A 21651-nucleotide genomic window follows, 5' to 3' on the forward strand; every position below is an offset into this window, starting at 1 on the left:
ACCTAGAATAAGCAATAATTCATTCATTTTCAAATGGGGTACTAACAAATTTGTCCACATCTCTATGTACACACCTCCCGCATCATTTCAACAAGCAAATTCAAAATTCATTACATAAAAGACATAGGAAAAAAAACCCAAAACAACCAAACAAACCCAAAACAAAGCCTGTACCTTGGAAACGCTGCACCATTTTCTCTGTAATGTATGCTTATAAAATATTTATTTTCTGTACATTTAAGATAATACAAAATCTATGCATTCAAAAACCCAAACAAATCCAGTTTCACGAAACATCACTAAATGAAAAATAAATAAATAAATAAATAAATAAATAAAATGATATGTTTATTAAGAAAAGAGAAGACATAATCTTTAAGGTAAATAAGACACCACGTTACTGTGTGTGTCTGAAAGATTTTATAAAGCCCTCAGAATATTAGTATTAAATTTACCACAGGCCCCCTGACCAGTGCAGAATGTACTTAGTAGTATTATATATTGCACATTAGTTTAGTGACTGCACAATAGTGACTGACACTCACTGTGCGGTTTAAAAAGTCTTACTGCATTGTTCTGTAGTAATTAATCGATACATTGCCTACTCTAAGGAATTCTTTAAAAACACATTATCATCTTTACTTATAATTCCTGTGCTCATTTACCTAGCAGCATTTACCTTGTACATCAATATTTGAATTTTGAAGCAATGCATATATCAAGGTAGTAGATTTTGAGTAGAAACATCAGGTAAACTCAGAAAGAACGTGTCCTTCATTTGTGAGAATCTCAACATATTACACACAAACCCTCACATCCAGATAATCACTGTAGCAGATTACTTCACTGTGACTACAGCGTGACTGTGGCATACTATGTGGATAACTGTGGCCAATCTGGGTTAGCTGACTGCTGATCCAGATATTCATTTAATTATTCATGCAAATGAATACTGTCGTTTTGCAAGCCAAATTAGAGCATTAATAAAGCATAAATGTTATCCCAATGAGAAACACTCATAGAATGAATGACACAAAGAAAGAAAGCAGTAAAGAATGAAAGAGAGAAAGACACAAATATAACATTTTCTGCTTAGTAACTCTTACCAAATTAGCAATCTGTGTAATTCAGTGGTGTATACACAGATTATGGTATGGTCCAGAATGCAAAGGCGTCACCCTTCATACACGGCTCCGACATTCTTCAATGTAACACTTAGCTGCAGCTCGTTAACACAGTCATTTATCCAATGTAACACTGAAGTGATGGTCAATTCTAGACGTCATAATCAGGGACAGCTGAATAACTGATTCCTCCAGCAGATGGAGGTGAAGAATGGAGAGGGAACAGCCAACACAGCACAGACCCTACAAAAAATAAGGCAAGGTTTAGCAAGATATACAGAATAACACGACCTCCATGTTCACTGGAGTCCATCTGTTGTTCTACATTCTTTGTTAGCCCCTCTTCACCCCGCATACTGATGGGCAGGACCACCACAGGACTACCACAGAGCAGGTAATGTGGACGGAGGGTCATTCTCAGGGCTACAGTGACACTAATGTGGTGGTGTGTTACTGTATGTTGCGTTGGATCAGACTCAGCAATGTTGCAAGAGTTTTCAAACCCTTCAATGGACTTAGCAGTCCACCAATCAAAAGCACCCAGCCAACAGTGGACCAACAATGTAGGTGTGTCTAATAAATTAACCAGTGAATGGGAACTGTGTTTTGGAGCTGTGAATGGGAACAACAGCTCTATAATTGTAAAATAATTAAGTGAACATTTATCGTGCTGGGAGAATAGGCAGTGGATGTAGAAAGAAGAAGATGGCATCATTGTTGTGGCTGAGCCCATGCATGTAGCTGTTTAATCAGATTTACAGCAACTGATAGCAGTTCTATCTCAGGCTGTTAAACCAGATTTACAATTAATGACAGCAGCTACTTCCTTGCTGCATAGTTTTACTGCTTTCATTTTACTTTTTATTGTACAAGCACAACACACACAACATGCCTTGAAAATACAGAGGGAGAACTACAGTTAATGTGTATGTATATCTAATAAACCAGCCAGTGAGTTGTCAATGCAGGTGTATTTAATAAGCTTAAACAACACTGAACAACAAACACAGTAGTGCAGGAGCTTCATTATAGAGAATTCAGGTTTTCACTTCCTCTTTGAAGCCTCTTTGAATTTGTTTCTAATTTTATACATTGAATTTATCACAAATATAATTATTCACATTAAACTAACAATAGAATAAATATATCTGAAAATATCTTTCAGAGTTGTTGGTCTCTTCTTTGTATCATAGGTTTATAACATTGATGCTTGAAGGAAAGATTGTTTATGAATGATGTTATGGGTGATAACATTTTCTATAATTTGTGTATGCTCCCACTGATGGTGGGAGAGAGTGACCAAGTCATGACCTGGTAACCTCTATGTAAACGTTTCCATCTCTACTTTCAAATAAAACATCCTTACTCTCTTCACACGTGAGTGACGCTGTCTAATTCATTCTAACAACCTCAATGAACACCTCAATCCAACAGAATATAATGAATAGATCAATTATCAACATATTGAAATAACAGGTTTTGATATATTTTTACCTGTAGGTTGGTTTAAATAAACTTAACTCTCATTCTTGCTTGGATAGCATCTATTAACTAATTTCTGAGACCAGTAGTCTCTTGCTAATCTATAAAACTAAGACAGACTCATATCTATATTTCTGTTGTATATTAACAATTTTATGCTCATTGTAAATGCCTAATTTTTTATTAATACTGCTCTTAACATTTTTTTTGATAACGAGTCTTGGATAGGCAAAATTTTTGACTCTTAGTTAGCCAGATGGTTTATACCTAGGACCCAATTGCATGGGCAAAGGCCAAAGCAGCCCACGCCAGAGCAGAAAATTGAGTTAAAGGTTAAACAAACTACCCTTGAAGCACTCCATGTAGAAATATAAAGATATGCTGATAAGGCTGAGGCAGAAATATTGGAAGCTAATTTAAATGAATTCAACCTGAGGGCTGTAGTCTATACTTCAAAACAATTCAAAACAAGAGCAAAGAGAAACTAGACAAGCCTAGTTTAGCCAGACAATCATTAGGCATATAGCCATTGTCTCAGAGGTGTTTCTGGCATTTCAAAAACAGGAAATGCCCAAAATACATTCCCTTGTCATTGGAAGATCTGGAGAAGCTTTGGTGCTTCATATCAATATCTTTGTTTACATTTGGTTTTTATTATGTGATTGTGTTGTACAGAAAATATGAAGGGCAGGTAATAAAAGCAGAAATGAAAAAAGGAGTACAAAATTTTGTTCAGAATATATAACACAAGCATCAGTGTTTTTCTTGTTTATTTTATTTAAAAATCAGCACTAGATCTACCACCAAAGAACAAAGAAGACCAAGAACATTTTGTTGATTTTAAGAATTACAGTTACTTATTTATTCAGTGTAACAGCTTAGAGTAAAACATGTGAATTTGTGTGAGGTTGTGAGCAGCCACAAAATCTCTCCACACCAATTCCATCTATTTCAGGCAAAGACACACACTCACGTGACATAACACAAATTCAGCAGTCCTCCTCTATCTGCGAGATACAATACGTGTGTAAATGTTGCCGAGTTCCGAGCCGTCCTGCTGAGCTTGTGAACTAACCAAGGCACTCTGGCCAACATGCATAGTGTCACGCCAAACACAGCCCCAGAAACACACAAACGGAACGTGTTCCTGTCTTATATCATATTATTCATCCATGGGTTGCACTGAAGTACCTTTTATTCTTTGGTTCCAGTTAGGAACTAATTTTTATGGTTTGCGAACCAGTTTATGTTGGTGGAAACATGCCACACGGTTCCAAATTTAGTTCACAAATTGGAATGTGAAATATGGCTGAAGTAACAGTTCCGGCTCGGTAGGTGGTCCAGCAATGTATATTATGAGACCAAGGTTGTGTGGATTCAACATCCCAACCTACTTTAGAAGATATTAAATGAACAAATACATCACCTAATGCCCCCACCCTTTACAAATCAAATATATTTGTACAGTTCAAATCAAAATCCATATAAAACCCAGCATTGCTTTCTGTCAAACACAAAGAGCATATAATGGACCATGAAGAAAAAAGGCCTTTACCCAACATCACTTTCCCACTCATCAGCACGGGGCTTCTGCCAGGAGCCCACATCTGTCAAAGCAAGGCACAACCCCCAAAACTTAAGATTCATGTCTGGCTCCCAACCAACCTAACCAGATTCAACAATAACCCAGAAAACTACTGGGCAAATTATCTCTCCAAAATGCCATCACTGGATTAGAACTGAATGCTTGGGAAAGCTTGCCATTCTCAGTAAATGACTTGGCAAAAATTCACTGCAGCAGGTTTGCAGAATAAAGGCAACCAACATCGGAAACCCTTAGGCTGGACATTCTTGACTACAAACCTACAGCGCATGGAGCTCATTGACTTTGTTTGTGCAACTGCAGTGTAGGCAATATGAGTGCTGTGGCCTGTATGAGGATACCCTACAGGCAGGTTCACATAGAAGTCAGCTTTATTAGTGGGAAAGCAAAGTTGGCACCATGATCAGCCCCTGCAATCCCTTGATTAGAGCTCTTTTATAATATATATATATATATAATCTTTTGCTAAAATGCGTGGGTCCACCCTCATAAAACTAGTTACCACTTTAAGTAAAACAAATAAAATTGTAAATTTGCTTTTAATTGGGAATTTTCATGAATTAAATTAAAAGGATTGAAAATAAAAAAATTAAAGGATTTCACATCATTTATAAAATATAAATTAGCATTTACTCAGCTATTACTCTGCATCATTGTTAAGTTTCATATCATTGTTTGCAAGTAATGGAACAAATTTACTCTCACATCTCCATCCGAAAGATACAGCTGACCACATGCACTCACCTCGTCCAAACACTTCACGCAGCAATGCAATTTTGGGCTTCCTTGTGTGTGTTGTGTGTGTCAACTGTCCACTGTTTGGTCTGTCTTTCATCAGTCTGTTTTTCATTTGCTCAATGGGTGTCTCATCCGTTATAATTGACACAAGCTGTTGGGGAAGGGAAAAGCATTTTTGTCAAAATGGCACTGTCATCATGTACAAAGTAACATTGTGTGTTGTTTGTGTTGGGATTCCTTTTGCCATCTTAGGAAAGACACAATAAGGTACACACCTGGTCATAAAATATCACCAAGACAAAAACACCAAACAGAATGGACTCCACTAACAGAATGATGTAGTGTGCACTGTGATACAGAAGAAAAAAAAGACAGAAGGTCGTTAATGGCACTGGTTACATAGCTCAAAATTACATAAGCCCTGAAAGTCAAGGTCAATAAAAATGTTTCATGTATTTTCCTGAAACTAACAGGAAAGCATCACTTGTACATGAAAAGTTTTATTTCCTTCCTACTACTGCCTGAGGGTTAACAAAATATGGAGGTATATTTGGTGCAAAACCCCTGAGCACCTATGACAATGAAATTTTTAGTTGTGTCAGTAAATTTAAATTCACAGAATAAATCTCTTCAGGAGTCGCAAACTCCTCTCCCACAAATACAACTTAACAGTTACACCTTTACAAATTCATCATTGCAGCTGCACAAATCCAATTCTACACACACAAGTACAAAAATATCATACGCTCACAGTTTTGCCCCAGTTCCTGTGGTGAATATTGTGCAAAACACATTTAAACACTTGTATAAAACATGCATAAAAGTTGCACATTCGCAAACCAATAAGTGAATATGTGCAACGCGAGTTACACAAGTCAAAGATTACACCTGTTTTCCTTTAAGAGATTTCAAGATTTTGGTTTTAAATATATATATATATATAAAAAACACTTACCTGCTGCGCCACCGTGCCGCCTATATATATATATATATATATATATATATATGGCGGCACGGTGGCGCAGCAGGTAGTGTCGCAGTCACACAGCTCCAGGGGCCTAGAGGTTGTGGGTTCGATTCCCGCTCCGGGTGACTGTCTGTGAGGAGTTGGTGTGTTCTCCCCGTGTCCGCGTGGGTTTCCTCCGGGTGCTCCGGTTTCCTCCCACAGTCCAAAAACACACATTGCAGGTGGATTGGCGACTCGAAAGTGTGAGTGAATGTGTGTGTGTGTGTCTGTGTTGCCCTGTGAAGGACTGGCGTCCCCTCCAGGGTGTATTCCCGCCTTGCGCCCGATGATTCCAGATAGGCTCTGGACCCCCCGCGACCCTAAATTGGATAAGCAGTTACAGATAATGGATGGATATATATATACATATTAATCTTAATAAGAAGCCTATCTTCCTCACATGCCTGCAAAATGTGGCAGATATGTGAAATATCCAATATTCAGAGTATGAGTCCAAAGCCATCTCACCAAATAACGTCTACATGTATTTACTGATGAGGAGTCTACTCCCAATGAATCTATTCTGAGCATCAGGCAGTCGGGATGAATCGGATCAACCATAGACAGTAAATGGGATCAAGGCTGTGTCTGAAATCGCTCCCTATTCTATTTTGTGTGTCGGCCATTTTGTATTGTTGTCTGAATCCTTAGTGTGACCTTATTCCCTATATAGTACACTAGATTTTTACCCACAATGCACCGCAAATCCAGCGAACAACCGATGTACACTACTTACGGAGTAATATCCCACAATACATAACAGTTTAATAATATAAAGATTTCCCGTTTGTCTGTTTTTCTTGTGGTAAAGCGATATGGTTATATTTGAATACAAAAACAGACCCAACTCAACACTCTTTCCAAATATGTCTGAACTGCTGTAAACATTGAATTAGTCATGACACTGTCCTGACTCTATCCGTTTATCCCTGGCTATGTCCTGTTTAAAACAGACAGTAGCTATACGAACAGAACAATAAACGTGGCTTGAGTTGCCCAGAGCACAGAGAACTTTCCTGGTTTTCCCGGTTTAAGCCACCTTATGTTTTCCATCAAAAATCTGATAAAGAGCAATTTCCCGTTTTCCCTTCCATTTTCTACACAGACCCTCTGTGGCAGAAAAAAACGAATAATGTGGAATTTCAGTTTCAGGAACATACATTTAAATTTTTTTATTCACCTTGACCTTCAGGCCTTCTATACTCAATAATGGACCCAATTTAAAAAGAGGCAGAATTACTCTATGTTATTTATATTTTAATTGATAAGTCATTTAAATTCATTATACTTTTCTGCAGATTTAGTGACCATACTTACACTATCAGATGCTTGCTGGGAGCCTCTTCTCCTTCTTTCTCTACATCTCCTTCTTTTTCACTCCGTATTCTCCACACCCATGCAGACACCACGAGAGCCATAGAATACAGACTAGCCATACCTAGAGAAATGCAAACAAGTAAAAAAAAGACACCTATCTTAAACAGTATAGTGGCTAAGAGACAGCTAATTTTAGCTACAAAAATTAGTTTATTCATGGTAAATAATCAAATAAATGTCTGTATTTATTAGGCATAGGAAAATTTTTTTCAGCGTATATATAATCAAGAAAAGAAAGCTTTTGCATCAATTTGTTCTGTTCTTTGGGGAAAATGTAGCCAAAGGTACATTTGGTTTTAGGTGATTTAAAGGTGGTGATTTTAATGTTAGCGGTGATGAACATAGTGTACTAATGCTTAAATTTTAGATTAACGTTTTTTTGTGTGTTTTAATAAAAATGGCAATATACGTTTTGTAATAATTTTTATCTTTAATAGCAATTAAAAGAAGATAAATATATTTTTTTTCCCAAACAAAAAATATGATGAACTCATCATAATTACTTTCTGTAGGTCTGCTTATAAACTTTTATTTGGTGGAATGATATGTCAATACAATGTAGCCACATTTTAAATATTTAGTAATGGTAGAGTTAATAGCTTTAGAGTGCATACTTTCATCATTTTGTTTTCTGTACAATGAGTTACCTAAATTAAAGTAGTCAATATCAGCATATTTTTTGCTAAGTTAAAATCTACTAACATTCAACAGGCTCTTCTCACTCACCAGTATAGAAAAGAAACTGTATGAAATATTTCTGGTTGAGCTCTCCAACACAGTTGTTAATCCTAAAAAATGTTGCAGCATATGTTAATAAAAATTTCACAAAGAAAAGAAATAATATTATGGGTAGAGATGGGAAAAGTGATATGAAGATACAGAAGAGCTAGAAGGGTGATGATCCAGGAGACTAACCATGGACAGTGGTGGTCCATGCGTCTGATACAGCGCTGACACACTCTGCAGTGATGTGCACGTGGAGGTCGATATGTTTCACAGCGACTGCACACGGTCCAGCCTTCGCACCCCTGCTTAAACAGTGCAGAATGTGAAGCCTTTCCCAAACACCTTTAAAGCAACTGCAGTCAACTGGCCAAGACCAGTAGGGTGTTCCAGATTTGCTTTTATGATTTAGGACTGGCAATACACTGATTTGCACTGACCATACAAAGCTAAATTTGACAATATTTTATATACTCTTTTCTTATATATATAGATAGATAGATAGATAGATAGATAGATAGATAGATAGATAGATAGATATATTCTATAAAGTAGTAGGTGTGAGTGATTTTGAAGAACAATGTTTTGTTCAGATTCTCCTCGATTGCATGAATTTGTTAAATCAACAGCACACATTATTTAAAATCATTATTTATTAACTGGTAAATCTAGGTATTGGATGAGAACCTCAAATAATATAAGACTGCCATGAGGAGAGATTTGGAAAAAGTTAAGCAAACACATTCACACACAGAACATCACACTTACTGGAATAAAGTTATTTGGTTTTATTCTAATGTTGGGTGTTTGTTTGATTTGTTTTTTGCATACTGTTCTGGAACCTGAGAACTCACCCTGTCGTTCATGCGGTTGGACTGAGACCTCAGATCTGAAAAGTCAATGGCTGTCTCAGGAAGAGGCACCATTCCTGTGAAACAACACATTTTACTTACACACAGCCAAATAGATACCCACATACCATCAATTTGCCTTGAATATGCTTTATTCTATGCTTGCTTTCTATGTGTTGACCATTTCCTTGCTTTTATTCACATGTAGGTGTGGAGATTCATATTTTTTCCAGATATCGTGTATTTGTGTAAGTGACCAGAAAAAAACAGGTCTTAACGGTAGCATAGAAGGCAAAATCAAACTAGCTAAGTATTATGAGCGAAACAAGTAAATCAAGTAATGGGTGGGGTTTCCATGTTCCTCCAAAATGGAGGTTTGGTGAATTGGCTAATACTAAAAACACTCCTGGTTCGTTTGTGAGTAAGTGAATGTATATGTGTGTGTGAGTGAATGAGTGTGCATGTGAATGAATATCTGTATGTGTGCATGTCCAGATAAGGATTGACACCCTTCCTGGGTGAAGCCCTAGTGCCCGATGCCGTCCTCCAGGTGGACAGTTGTTCCTTGTTGAGAGTATGTTGTGCATGTTTCGCTGTGGTTTCTCGTCAATGTGGGTGTGGATTGATGTTGATTGGAATGGCGTTCTGTGCCTTTTTGAATGTAAAGCGCCCTGGGAGTCTAGAAAGTAGGGATGCACAGATCCAATATTAGGATTGGATATCGGTCCATATATTAATACAATTAGCTGGATGAGGTATCGGATAAATAGGCTGAACAATAGGACCGATCCGTTCACTTTCAATTACCCTTTACTCCCAAAAGGTAAGGTGTATTAATTCAGCAATGGTATTGGATCGGTATGGGGTATCGACCGATATGCAAAGTTTATGTATCAGTATCTGTTACAGTATCGGAACTGAAAAAGTCGGATTGGTGCATGCCTACGTGAAAGGCGCTATATAAGTCCAACTATAGATAAATAAAAATAAAAATAAAACAGAAAAATAGAACAAAACAAGTAATACAACTTATGTTTCTTGGGGTTCAGCATCCTTACCCACTTGCCAGAGAGCTAAGTTAAATTTTCTATCATACAAAATACTTTGAACTACACTCTTAGACAAGGACCATTTAAGCATCTGAATATTTATTTGCATGTTCAATCATTGTCTTTAGGACTTTAAGTGTATGGTTCAAAGAGACACTCACCTGGGTCTGAAAACACAGCTTTTGAATGACATGCCAGAAGCAGTAACAATATAGCATTAAATATTGATCCATGAAGGGTACACCATACACTGCAAACAAAAAATAAAAAGAGTAAAATCTCAGTGTTTTACTTGTTAATATACATTTTCTTTTTATTTACATTGTAATTTGTCAATTGGTGCAAAAATGAATGAAAAACAGTGTCTAAATATGTTTACAAATATTGGATGTACTAATATATTCCACTACAAGTTCCACCAGACATAAATAGAAATTCCACCAATTTTAGATATAACAATACAACCCTTGCATTTAGAACAATGTTTAAATATCTGAAAAGAACTTTGATCAAGTCAGAAAAACGTCACTAAGGGAGCAGATGCTGCTTTGTTTTGTGTGTTTTCCAGCAAGTAAACCTGGTATGCTAAGCTATGTTGCAGGGAGGTTGCTGTTATGCTAAGTGCAGCTTTCCTGAATGCGAGTCCTCAGATATCTTGCAATATGGCTATTTCCACACTCACCCTCCTCTCTTTACTCCTTTATATTTGGTGTTCCATTCACTTTTCTGTCAATTTCTTAGCTGTGCAAAAGACAGCACTTGTCTAGACGAGAAACAGTATCCACTGACAAACAACACAAAAATCTGTCAGTTTGCTGTTATCATGCCATTTTATGACTCTACTCCATAACATGAATCTGTTGTTAATGGGTACTGTCTTAAACACAAGTCAGAATTAAATTACTACATTCTACTTTTTCAATTTTCTGCCATGCACTCTTTGTATTGCTGTTAAAGATGTCTGGCAATGTCCATATCAATCTTGGATGTCAAGCCAATTTTGCTGCAACAAATTCTAACAAAGACATTGAGGAATTCTGTTCCCATAAAACTTTGTCTATTAGCCAAAACTGACGAGCTTAAAGAATGGGTTGAAAGCTCTAAACCTAACGGTTTAGTTGTCACTGAACCATGGTATGTTCAACCTTTAAATAAATTGTGTTAATTTGTTCTGGCAATTACAGGTTGTCTAGGGGAGGAGGGGTAGTGATTTATACACACTTTCAACGTTCATTTGCTTTAGTCAAGTCCATTCCCAAACACACTGAACTGCTTATTCTTAAAATTAAGCTATGATTAAACAAAAGAATGCATGTCTTAGTGGCTGGGTGCTATTACCCTGTTTCAGCGCCAACATACACCTTAATGACATTAAGGCACTCGCACCATTCACAAAGTCTGAATTAGTCTTAGCTCATGGAACTTTGCTCAAACCAACTGAAAAGTATCACAACAATTTGACTTCTTTGAAACTTTGATCAGAGTATCCTGGGGTATTGGAATCTCATCTTGTAAGATGTGATATAAATGACAATGTGTTACTTTCAAACTCTCTCCATACTAATTCTGTGTATTTTGCAAAGTTTTAAAATTGCAATAATCAGGCATTTTTACATGACTTGGCCAAAGTCAAATGGCACAGATTTATTAAATGAAGAAAGAGCTTATTTAAAATTGATTTGATAATTGATAACTTGCATATATTAAAAAAAAAGAACATAGGTTTTCACGGAATATTGCTGTACTGCTGCAGCTAAAGAACTGCTTGGAATAAAGTGCACAATCAGGGTCCTCTTCAGACTGTTATTTTTTGGCAGAACATGGCGGCTCTAGTAATAAAGCAACAAAAAGCTAAGTATTTCTCATGACACTGAGAGAAACTGTTTAGTCAATACTTTCACCAAGCACGTCATAGAGTCAGGACATTCCCCCATGTTTGTAATACAGAGTGATCCAAGGTTAGGTAATGTTCACCATCATCTGGATACTAAAGGTGTCCCACAATAGAGGAAGAGGCCTAGTTCCTCATAACCCCTACTGTGAAATAAAATATATCAGATATTCTTATCAGTATAGCTTGAATGACTTTGTTTATATATGAATGGATTTGTTGACCCCTTACTTTTATCTAAAGAAATTTTCAAAATAAATTGCATTTAAATTCCTTTGCTTTGTGGTATAGCAAAAAGACATTGTGAAAATCTTATTTAAGTAAACGTGGTTAACTCTGTAATGCAGTTTTTCTAAAAGGAACTAGTCATAACACAGTTGATTTGCATTCAATAAAAAATTCAATTTAAGGGTGTCTACATTTACTTTTTTACGAATTAACATTTAGTAGTTGCCAATATGTACAGTGTCATTCTTACTAGTAACAATTCTAGCTTCACATATGGATAATATGTTCTTATTGACCAAAACCAAATAGCAGATACCCAGAACTACATTTCAGAGATCAGAATCTCTACTTCTAATCCTCTAATTCAAAACTGAATTAGTGACATCTTGCATTAACCTATTTATTAATCAGGATTTCATTAAGAATATGTGGACCTGGAGTTTTTAGTAATCAAAAGTAATGTTAATATATGCAACTGTAAGGTTTTATAGTAAACAAATAATTGTAGTTGTCTATAACAACATGGAGTGTTCACTAGTGTAAGAATAGGCCTAATTACAGGTGAGAGTGAAATACAATGTAAACAAACTGTGATATGTCTCGTCAGAATTACATTGAAGGTATGTCATCCTGGCTACATCACTAATTAGATCTGCATCATTACCTGTATAAATTCGTAGTTCTTACCTGAGCGTTTCTGCATGTTAAAACTATATTAGAGACATACATTATTACTAATTAGAACTGAGTTAGAATTTGTATCACCGGTCTCAACGGCTTGCCATAGACAGTGAACATGCTTAAAGCACACAATACAAATGAGCTGATAGTGTATCTAAGCCGTCTCCAGTCTTGGGTTTGTGTTTCCTAATTGCGTGGTAAACAAATGATATATCGTATGGTCCTGGTGTTATTTAGAGCCGTGGGATAGCGCATTTGCGACAAGTCAAAACAAAGTTTGCTTGTATTATATGAGCACACACACAGATGAAACTGTCTTTCAATAACAAAGTGTAAACTGCAGTTCAGTACGGTGTGGTTTTAAAGAAGACAGTACAATAACAACCGTGAAAGCCTCGCTCATGACGACACGAGTGCAGTATCTCCATCATCACGAAGCCTCACACTTTTTAAACAAAGCACACTAACGCAGAGCCTTACCTTCCCGAGTACGCTGGGATCAGCACATACTGAATAACCACGTAGTCCGCATAGAACACGCTAAAATACGTTAAGATAAGACAAATACAGCCGCACGGGTCTCGCCGGCAGCGAAACGACGCCATCTTCGGATCCCGTTTTCCTGGTGACGTCATAAACAAGCTGGTGTCGTGATGTAAGTTTGCCGTCCACCTCCATTTATTTGAGAGCATTTTTTCGTAAATAGGGCTCATTACTGGGCACTGTCATCAGTTCTATGCAATTATAAATGTAGTTTAATTTTGCAATACTGACAAAGCCAAGTTTGACAGTAATATAATTTTGTCAAATAAGGCTAAAGTCAATGAGTCCAAAGCAATAGCCCTGAATGGTCTAGGTATATAAATCTTAATTCTATCTTTTTTAAATGCATTTGTCTATCATTGTTTGATGTGAAATAATAGACTTAAAAATAAATAAATAAATACATTATAATCAGTCACATTATGGTAACAAACTGTCTGGCACTGAAAATTAACAGTTTAATAATGGACATTAATGTATGATATCATCAAAAAATAAATAATAATAATAATCAAAACAGATTAAAGAAATCCTACAATAAATGAGTAATAAAACAACCAACAACTAAGTTTTGTAACCATACATACCCTGTATTATACATTACACATTCACATTAAAATTCAGAAGATATCATGTGAGGAATTGAAATGAAGTGACAAACATACACAACTGGAATGGTGAACATTACTTTATTTTTCCCCCTGTTACAGAACAACTAGTTTTTCATTCAGAGCAATCTGAGCTTGGGTGAGATTTGCCAGGTATGTCACCATCAGTAGGTCCTGTGAAAAACAACAATAATTTAAGCAAAACCGACATGCAAAATGTACTACCAAAGGCAAAAGTAATGGGAAAATGGACACAGAGGATGTTCACTCAAATTAAATTATTTTAACAAATGGCATTAAGTAGAGGGCAAAATTATGAAATCACTTAATTCTTAGGGAAAAAATACAAACACATTTTAAGTACTAGTAATTTTTTGACCCAAGATACATTTTCACCCTGAAACACAATGTCATCTTCACAAAAAAAAAAAAAAAAATTATGGGAAACCTGACAGTTTTTTTTCCTGACAGATACATGTTTATTAGAACGACACCAGAAAAAATGTTCCCATATTATTTCCTGGGCAGAGGCCAATTCAATCAATCATCAATTGTTCAACAAACAAATTCATATCTAATCACTTAATATCACTTTCAACCAATCATCCACACTCTATGATTGCTCCTCTTTAGCCCACTGGAACCTTGATTTCTTCTGCTTAGGTGTTACTGCTTGTATTCACTTGGTTTTTTAAATCCTATTTCATTCAGTTATTTCACCACCACCATGTCCCGTTTCCTCAAATGTTCCTGATTTATTTGTTGTAAGTTTTACATTTTAAGGCACGTTGTGTTTAGTTATGTTTTCTTTTTATTACCCTCACCATTTTATTAATAATCGTTAACAAAATAATTGCAACCAAAGTCTAAAAACATCTCATTAAAAAGTCTAAAAGCACTCCCTTTAAAATTCAGATCAATGTCCTTTTTTAGATTTGTTTTGCTATTTGGCTTAAAATGTCCATTACAAACTGCTGCCATATATTTTTCCAACAAAAAGTGATTCCACAATTTTCTGTAAATAATTTCCCATTTATTCATATAAGTTATTTTATATAGGTGTCATGATGCCAGAATGACTATCAGCTAAACAAAATTTGGTTTGCGTCATTTCTGTATTTTTTTCCTCAGTGTAGCGTTTCCAACATTTTTGCCAGGGCAGGCATATAAACAAAGGAAAAGTAAATAAACATGTTGAAATGTTACTCACATTAATGTTGGAGTTAAGCATACTCTCAAAGTCCTCTGCAGTGATTTTGGGCACTTTGTTGACCAGATCCATTAGATATCGCCCTACACTGTTATCCGCCATCACCTTGCCAGACTGGGAATGAAGATACATGAAGAATACATTTAATAATAGAGCTGATCCTAACATTTACACATTTGTGGTTAAACAAACAAACAAATAAAAAATCCTCCTGCAAATTTAACACACTCACCAGGACATCTTCTATGTATGCAAGAACTGTAGTCAGCATTTCCTGAATGCGTCCTGCTGCACCGCACACCTGCGACAAATCTGAGGTCAAGCCATTGGTGCGACTGGGAGATGCCCGTGTCCTTTGTAGTAGATCAACTGGAAAACAACAGCAACCATGCATAAGACACTGCAAAATGAATTATTAATATAAAAAAAGATCTGTTAAAAACATATGTTTTGCTTTCTAGTCACACCATTTGTTATCCAGATTTCTTCAACATTAATTGGTTAAACAAACAGTAAGGACCAAAGTTGTTTTCCAAAATTCCTTCCATCTTTAAAGTTGATCATTTGAAACATGTTTTCCCCTAATCTTTAAAGCAGAATATTTTGTCCCAATCCCAACTTCCTAAAGCCTGCCTCACACTACAGGATAATCGAGCCAATTTTGAGGCTGATTCAGTCCTCATGACAATCACAAGTGTTCCTGATTTTAGGGTGATCGTAAATGATTATGTTTCCAGATTATCCTGTAGTGTGGGGAGTCTAAAACCCAATCTTTACCCCTTTGATCTTCTCCCAGAGCAGTCGGGGCCACCAATAATGTTCAATATTTACGATACAGAATCCTGGGGTGGGCGCCGATTCTCTGGTGTGAGGCGCCACGTTAAAGTGAAGCGTGAAAGATGATAAACCAATGACAGTCGAACTGGGATTATTTCACCACCAAACACCATGTTTATATACATCCAGGCTGGGTCTAAAACGAGCGTAGTGCTGCTACTGAGCCAATATTCTGAGAGAGGAAGGTGCAGATTCGTGTTAGTAGTTAAAGCTTGTTTAAAATGCTGTCTGTTTTGGCTCCAACATTGTAATCATTCTGGCGAGGTCGCGCTAATATACAGGTGCCCAGGCAATGTGCTGAAATATTAAACATTCTGTGACTCGGTTGTGAGGCAACAAGAGCGCAAGGTACCTTTTGCTGTCTGTTTTGGACACGGCCTGAGTAAGTGAGCACTGAAACTCCCGCAAGGTTTTGAGCAGCGGCGCTGTCTGTCGGTGTGTGAGAGATCGGAAAGTGTGTGGTGTTTCATTCAGGGCGGATCGTGTGGTATGGGGGCTTTGAGGTCTAACGATGAACAAGCACTGAAAAATCAGTGAATAATGTCTTTATGTTTGGGGTGTCTCACGTTTCCAACATCCGTTAGGATTTTTTAAAATCCTGTAGTGCGAGCCAGGCTTAAGAGAGGAATAAGATATACAGCAGCCAATTCAGTACAGTAGTAAAGAGCTTCAACTTCAATTATTGATCAAAACTGTGTTGCCTTTTGTCTAGCATTGTGGTCAAAGCTGACAAAAAAGTAGTAGTTTCTTGAAATACAAGAGTAAAGACTGAGCTAAAAAAGAAAGAAAATAGCCTAATTACACATGTAAGTAAATTTCTGCCTGTACCATATGTTGCAGAAGATGCAATGACTAACCTCCAATGCGCTCTGTGTCGTAGAAAACATACTTCACTGTTAAGGGTGTGAACATCACGCCGACTGTTTTTCCGGGAACACCCATCTGTGCACTGTGAAATTAAACAATACATCAAAAAACAACACAAACAAAGAAGAGTAAATGAAAAGAATAGTTACTAGATATTAATATTATAGGTTATTATGTCTTCTGCAGTCCACAGAGACAGCTGGAAAGTCTGACCTGACGTAAGCGCGAACGTTCATTTTGTTGCTCTGAAGCGCTGTGTCCACGGTGAGGTGAATGGGGTTCTGAGCCTCTCGACTGTAATACTCATGTATTAGAACTGAATGCTCTGTGATGTCATATCCGGTGGCATACCTGGAATACAAGAAATTACTTTCAAAATAAATAAAAGCAACCTACACCACATCAAACTTTTACATTTTTATTAAAAGTGAAATTAACAAAATGTATTAATTCATATCGTAACAGCTACCTACCAACCAATGATGACTTCGCTTGGTGAAACTTTCTTATGAAGTTCGTACATGTTCTTTGCAAACTCCATGTCCACAGCCACCTATGATTTGAAAGAAAAAAATGAGAACCTATACTTGACCCAATAAGAACACCCATCTCTGTACACATGTATATTTTCTAAATTTAACATTAATATTTTGTGTCCAGGTGTGCAGACGGGACAGCAGCATTGAGGGCCTTGAACACATTTATTGGACACCAATCCATCCCTCAACATATACACCTTGTCATAAGTACAATCACCCCAATCCCACGCCTACATTACTTCACTTTCAAACACGCAAGTTTGGTTTTAAGATTTTATTTATTTGAGACTATTTACATATTGTTTTAGAAAAACACAGCTCTAGGTCCATAATGGAACCTAATTTTTAGACAACACAAATCACTGAAAAACGCCAACAGATATGAGGATATTAACTCTAGTCCTGCAGGTTATATTGACTTATTTTTGGACTTATATTTGGACTATTTAATGTGGAAATGTCTCCAAATACATTAATAAGTGTGGTACAAAAGGCATATCATCACTGTTCCATTAAAAACATGTCTCTTCCAAAATAATACTTTTACAGGAAAAGGTATGGAATATGGAATGGAGTATAATTTTTTTTTTCCCCCTTCATCACACAATATGAAGGACAACTGCTATGTTCAAATAATGTAATAAACTAAAATCAACAAAAATGGAGATACATTTTTTAAATGGACAGCAACAATATAAACTTTTTGTCTCTCTCTTCAGAAAATTTGGAACATTTATTCACATTACTGTAATTGAGTAGTTGTTTTGTATACTTGTGTAAGTAAATTTTGCTTCAAGTATTGTGCTTCACTACATTTTAAATCACATTATTTACATTTTTACTCAGTAAAGGAACATGCAAGGAAAGAAAAATAGCACATTGGAAGTGAATGACAGGCTAGAGAGCAATCTAGCACTAAAAATCACAAGAAACATGGACACAGACAAGTCCATCACCGGTGCAGACACAGCTGAATGTGAAAACCTGTCAAATTCGGAGTTATTCCGAATGGAAATTAATCCCTGGTCATTTAAGTGACCACTTCGGCTTCAAGTGCAAGAAAGGTCACACCTTTATAATGCAGCAAAAGCTGTTTGCCCCAAGAGAGATATAGCAGCTTATAAAAACCCATTATCAAACCTGTGCATGTAGGGCATGTACAGGTAGGTTAAATAAGACTTGTACCGTTGTGTTGGTAGTTAAAAATAAGTTTTTCTATTTTAGTAAGAGGCTAAAATTTGCCAAAAATACATTGTGCATCAGTTGGTATTATTGAACTGTTACCTCTATTGTTATGACTCGATCTGAACCAATTTATTTTACTTATCTCCCATACTTACGTATTCTAAGTGTGTATTAACATAATTCACTGAACCTATTGCACGTTTCTCTATTTGAGGCATCATGGCTGCTATGACAACTTAGAGATTCATAAAATTATCTATCTAGCTTGCAATCTGCTGGTAACTAGTTATTAATTAGGTAAATGATGTTACATCATCTGATCAAAAAAATTATGAACATATATTTCTGTTGTCTTGAAGTGGGTATATATGGAGGTACATAGGTCAGTGTATTATTAGACAGCACTCAGCAGTCTTCCAGTTCACAGAAGCAGACTGGATGAAGACTGACACCTGGGAGAAAGCTGAATGCTGCCTACTATGGGTAACACTGACTAGGCATAAGGACCTAATTCATACCAACTTCAAAACAAAAATAGACATTGCCATGAGTAATTTTACTAATATTTTTCCTGTCCAATACTGTAAAAATTAACGTTTTTACATTTCAAATGCACAAATTTTTACTTTTGCTTGAGTACTTTTTTAGACCAGTAGTTTTACTTGTAATATTTCAAAATAACAGTCCTTTTACATGAGTGGAATATTTGGATACTCTTTCCACCTCTGATAAGCAACTGATATTTATAATTCCCATTATTGACAAGCATGTTTCTGAACATTTTAAGAGCAGTAAGTCAGTACTAAATTGTTTTGCATTTTTCCCCAGTGATAAAGCATAGTTCATACTTTTGGGAGTATGTGAGAGATATGATACCTTACTGTCACATTGCTCATAAAGACATTGCTCTGATTGTTGTTCTGAGACTCGTTTGGGGGCATTAAATCACAAAGATGTAGTGGCGTTAACACAGTGAGCATTTGAATCGTTCAATACACGAACACATCACCACAGATCTCTCTCTCTAACGGAACCGTGGCCACAGCCAGTTCCATAATACACACAACAAAAGAAGCATTGTTACTTCTGAGATTCAAGACATTACACCTCATAATGCTGTTTGAAGATGTTTAAATATGTTATTAATACGTGTCAAACAGACTATTACAGGGGAAATTAGCAGATTGTATCAGAATACGTCACGGTGATAGCCGTGCTAAAGCTAAAGCTAAACCTCCAGCTAATTTCTTTACCTCGTCTTCTGATTCATTGTGAGGAACGGAGAAACAGTTGGTGACCTCTACGGAGTGTTTATCTATCGTTCCTGTAGAAAGAAAGCGCATGAATTAATTAAAATATATAAATAAACGATTCACTCGCTACCTCCAAAGCGTTAGCGCTGTCGAAAAGGCATGGAGACTAGCATTAGCCGGCAACGCATGTTACAGCCATGTTTCTGCTTCAGAAACGTCTTTATAAAACGGTCTTAGTCCATGTTTAGATATCTCACCTAACAATGTGCCGATTACACGACTCGCTCCCTCGTTCCTTCGTTCATAGGAGTCGGCGATAGAAGCGAGGACCACCGGGTGGATTTTCACAACGGGGCCGTGGACCGCCATTTTTAGCAGAGGAAGAGATAAACCGGTGTCGGGGAATATACGAGGGACAGCGGAAAAAAGAAGCTAAAATGTCTACTGCTGCCCCATGGTGGTCACACAATGTAAACCAGGACAGGACTGGCTTTCCCAAAAGATAGGAATCATGTAAAACATAGTCACTTGTAGCAAAATTAAAACTAATGCTGTTTCTTAAAGTATATACACTGGATTAGGGCCTTGTATCTATTTCATTATCCATTTAATCCGCTCTACTTATTATACAAGAGCACTGTGTAGTTCTTCAATTACAGGCTGTAGTCCACCAGTTTTTTGCACTCTCTCTCTCTCTTCTATAATCCATTTGTTGTTCTGTATACTTCATTTTCCCCATTTCACCCTGATCTTCAATAGTCTGGACCACCACACAGCAGGCATGATTTGGGTGGTAGCAGTGACACTGACATGGTGGTCAACAGTGTATGTTGTGCTTTTATGAATGGATCAGACACAGCATCGCCGCTTGAAGTTTTAAACACAGTGTCCTCTCGCTGTCCAGTCTGTTAGACACATCATCTTCTTTGGTCTACCTTGCAGATGTAAAGGCAGAGACATGAGGTCATCCGTTGCTGCACAGCTTGTGTTCGTTGTCCTCTAGTCATATCAGTGGACACAGGATGCTGTTGGCTGGAGGACTATTTTCAGACCAGCAGTGATGGTCTGATGGGTTTAAAAATTCTAGCAGCCCTGCTGTCTCTGATCCATTCATAGCACTAACACATCAGTGTCACTGCAGCACTGACAGTTATTCGCAAGCCAAAAAATATTTGTCTTCTCCTGACACTGCAAATCAGACATTCATTTATTGTGTGTACTAATTATCAAGTTCAGGTTTGTGGTGGCACTGAGGTTTACATGGAGACCCCGGGTGCAGGCAGAAAGACATCCTGGAAGTGGTGCCAACCCACCACAGGCCACTAAACGCAGTGTCACTTACACACTCACAGCTATGGAGACATTTGTATGGACAGTCCACATGCCAATGTGTTTTTTGGACTGTGAGTGTAGTCTGGAGGACCCAGAGAAAACCCACATAGACATAGGGAGAACACACCCTACTCCTTCCCAACAGACACCCAAGAAGGGGCTCAAACCCCAGGAAACTGGAGCTGTGTGACAACTACAATACCTGTTGCATCAACATGCCGCCCAGACTTCTACACTGTATTTTATAGGCATTATATTTGCAGGTACAACATCCAGAAGAGGGCAGTGTCTATCTGTAACTGGAAGCCTTTGAAACTGGTGGAGGACCAAGGTGATATGAGCATACTCCTTAGTGTGTGCTAAAGTAAAAAATAAAAAATAAAAAATACATACACAAATAAAAAAATAATAAATAAATAAATAAGAAACTTGCACTACAGAAGAATTATTTGTACAAATTACAAAATTTATGTTATTTGTAATATTTGTTCAGGGCGGCACGGTGGCGCAGCAAGTAGTGTCAC

General features: G+C 36.9%; 2 protein-coding genes across 2 annotated transcripts; both read right to left on the reverse strand.

The window, feature by feature from the left end:
• Positions 1–384: 384 nt before the first annotated feature.
• Positions 385–13365, reverse strand: zgc:77880 (zf-DHHC domain-containing protein). The gene is made up of 9 exons (XM_066662022.1): positions 13234–13365; positions 10115–10203; positions 8908–8981; positions 8246–8358; positions 8057–8118; positions 7271–7391; positions 5223–5295; positions 4954–5098; positions 385–1367 (listed from the first exon to the last, which is right to left on the reverse strand). Exons 1-9 carry the CDS (start codon positions 13356–13358, stop codon positions 1276–1278), a joined length of 894 nt encoding a protein of 297 aa, XP_066518119.1. The 5' UTR covers positions 13359–13365; the 3' UTR covers positions 385–1275.
• Positions 13366–13930: 565 nt separating this feature from the next.
• On the reverse strand, positions 13931–20211 carry eif3f (eukaryotic translation initiation factor 3, subunit F). Its single transcript, XM_066661312.1, has 8 exons — positions 20053–20211; positions 19796–19866; positions 17292–17371; positions 17032–17169; positions 16809–16900; positions 15347–15483; positions 15115–15228; positions 13931–14078 (listed from the first exon to the last, which is right to left on the reverse strand). Exons 1-8 carry the CDS (start codon positions 20162–20164, stop codon positions 14001–14003), a joined length of 822 nt encoding a protein of 273 aa, XP_066517409.1. The 5' UTR covers positions 20165–20211; the 3' UTR covers positions 13931–14000.
• Between the last annotated feature and the right edge of the window lie 1440 nt (positions 20212–21651).

This window comes from Hoplias malabaricus, chromosome 2 (assembly GCF_029633855.1).
Source record: "Hoplias malabaricus isolate fHopMal1 chromosome 2, fHopMal1.hap1, whole genome shotgun sequence".
NCBI classification, from domain to species: Eukaryota; Metazoa; Chordata; class Actinopteri; order Characiformes; family Erythrinidae; genus Hoplias; species Hoplias malabaricus.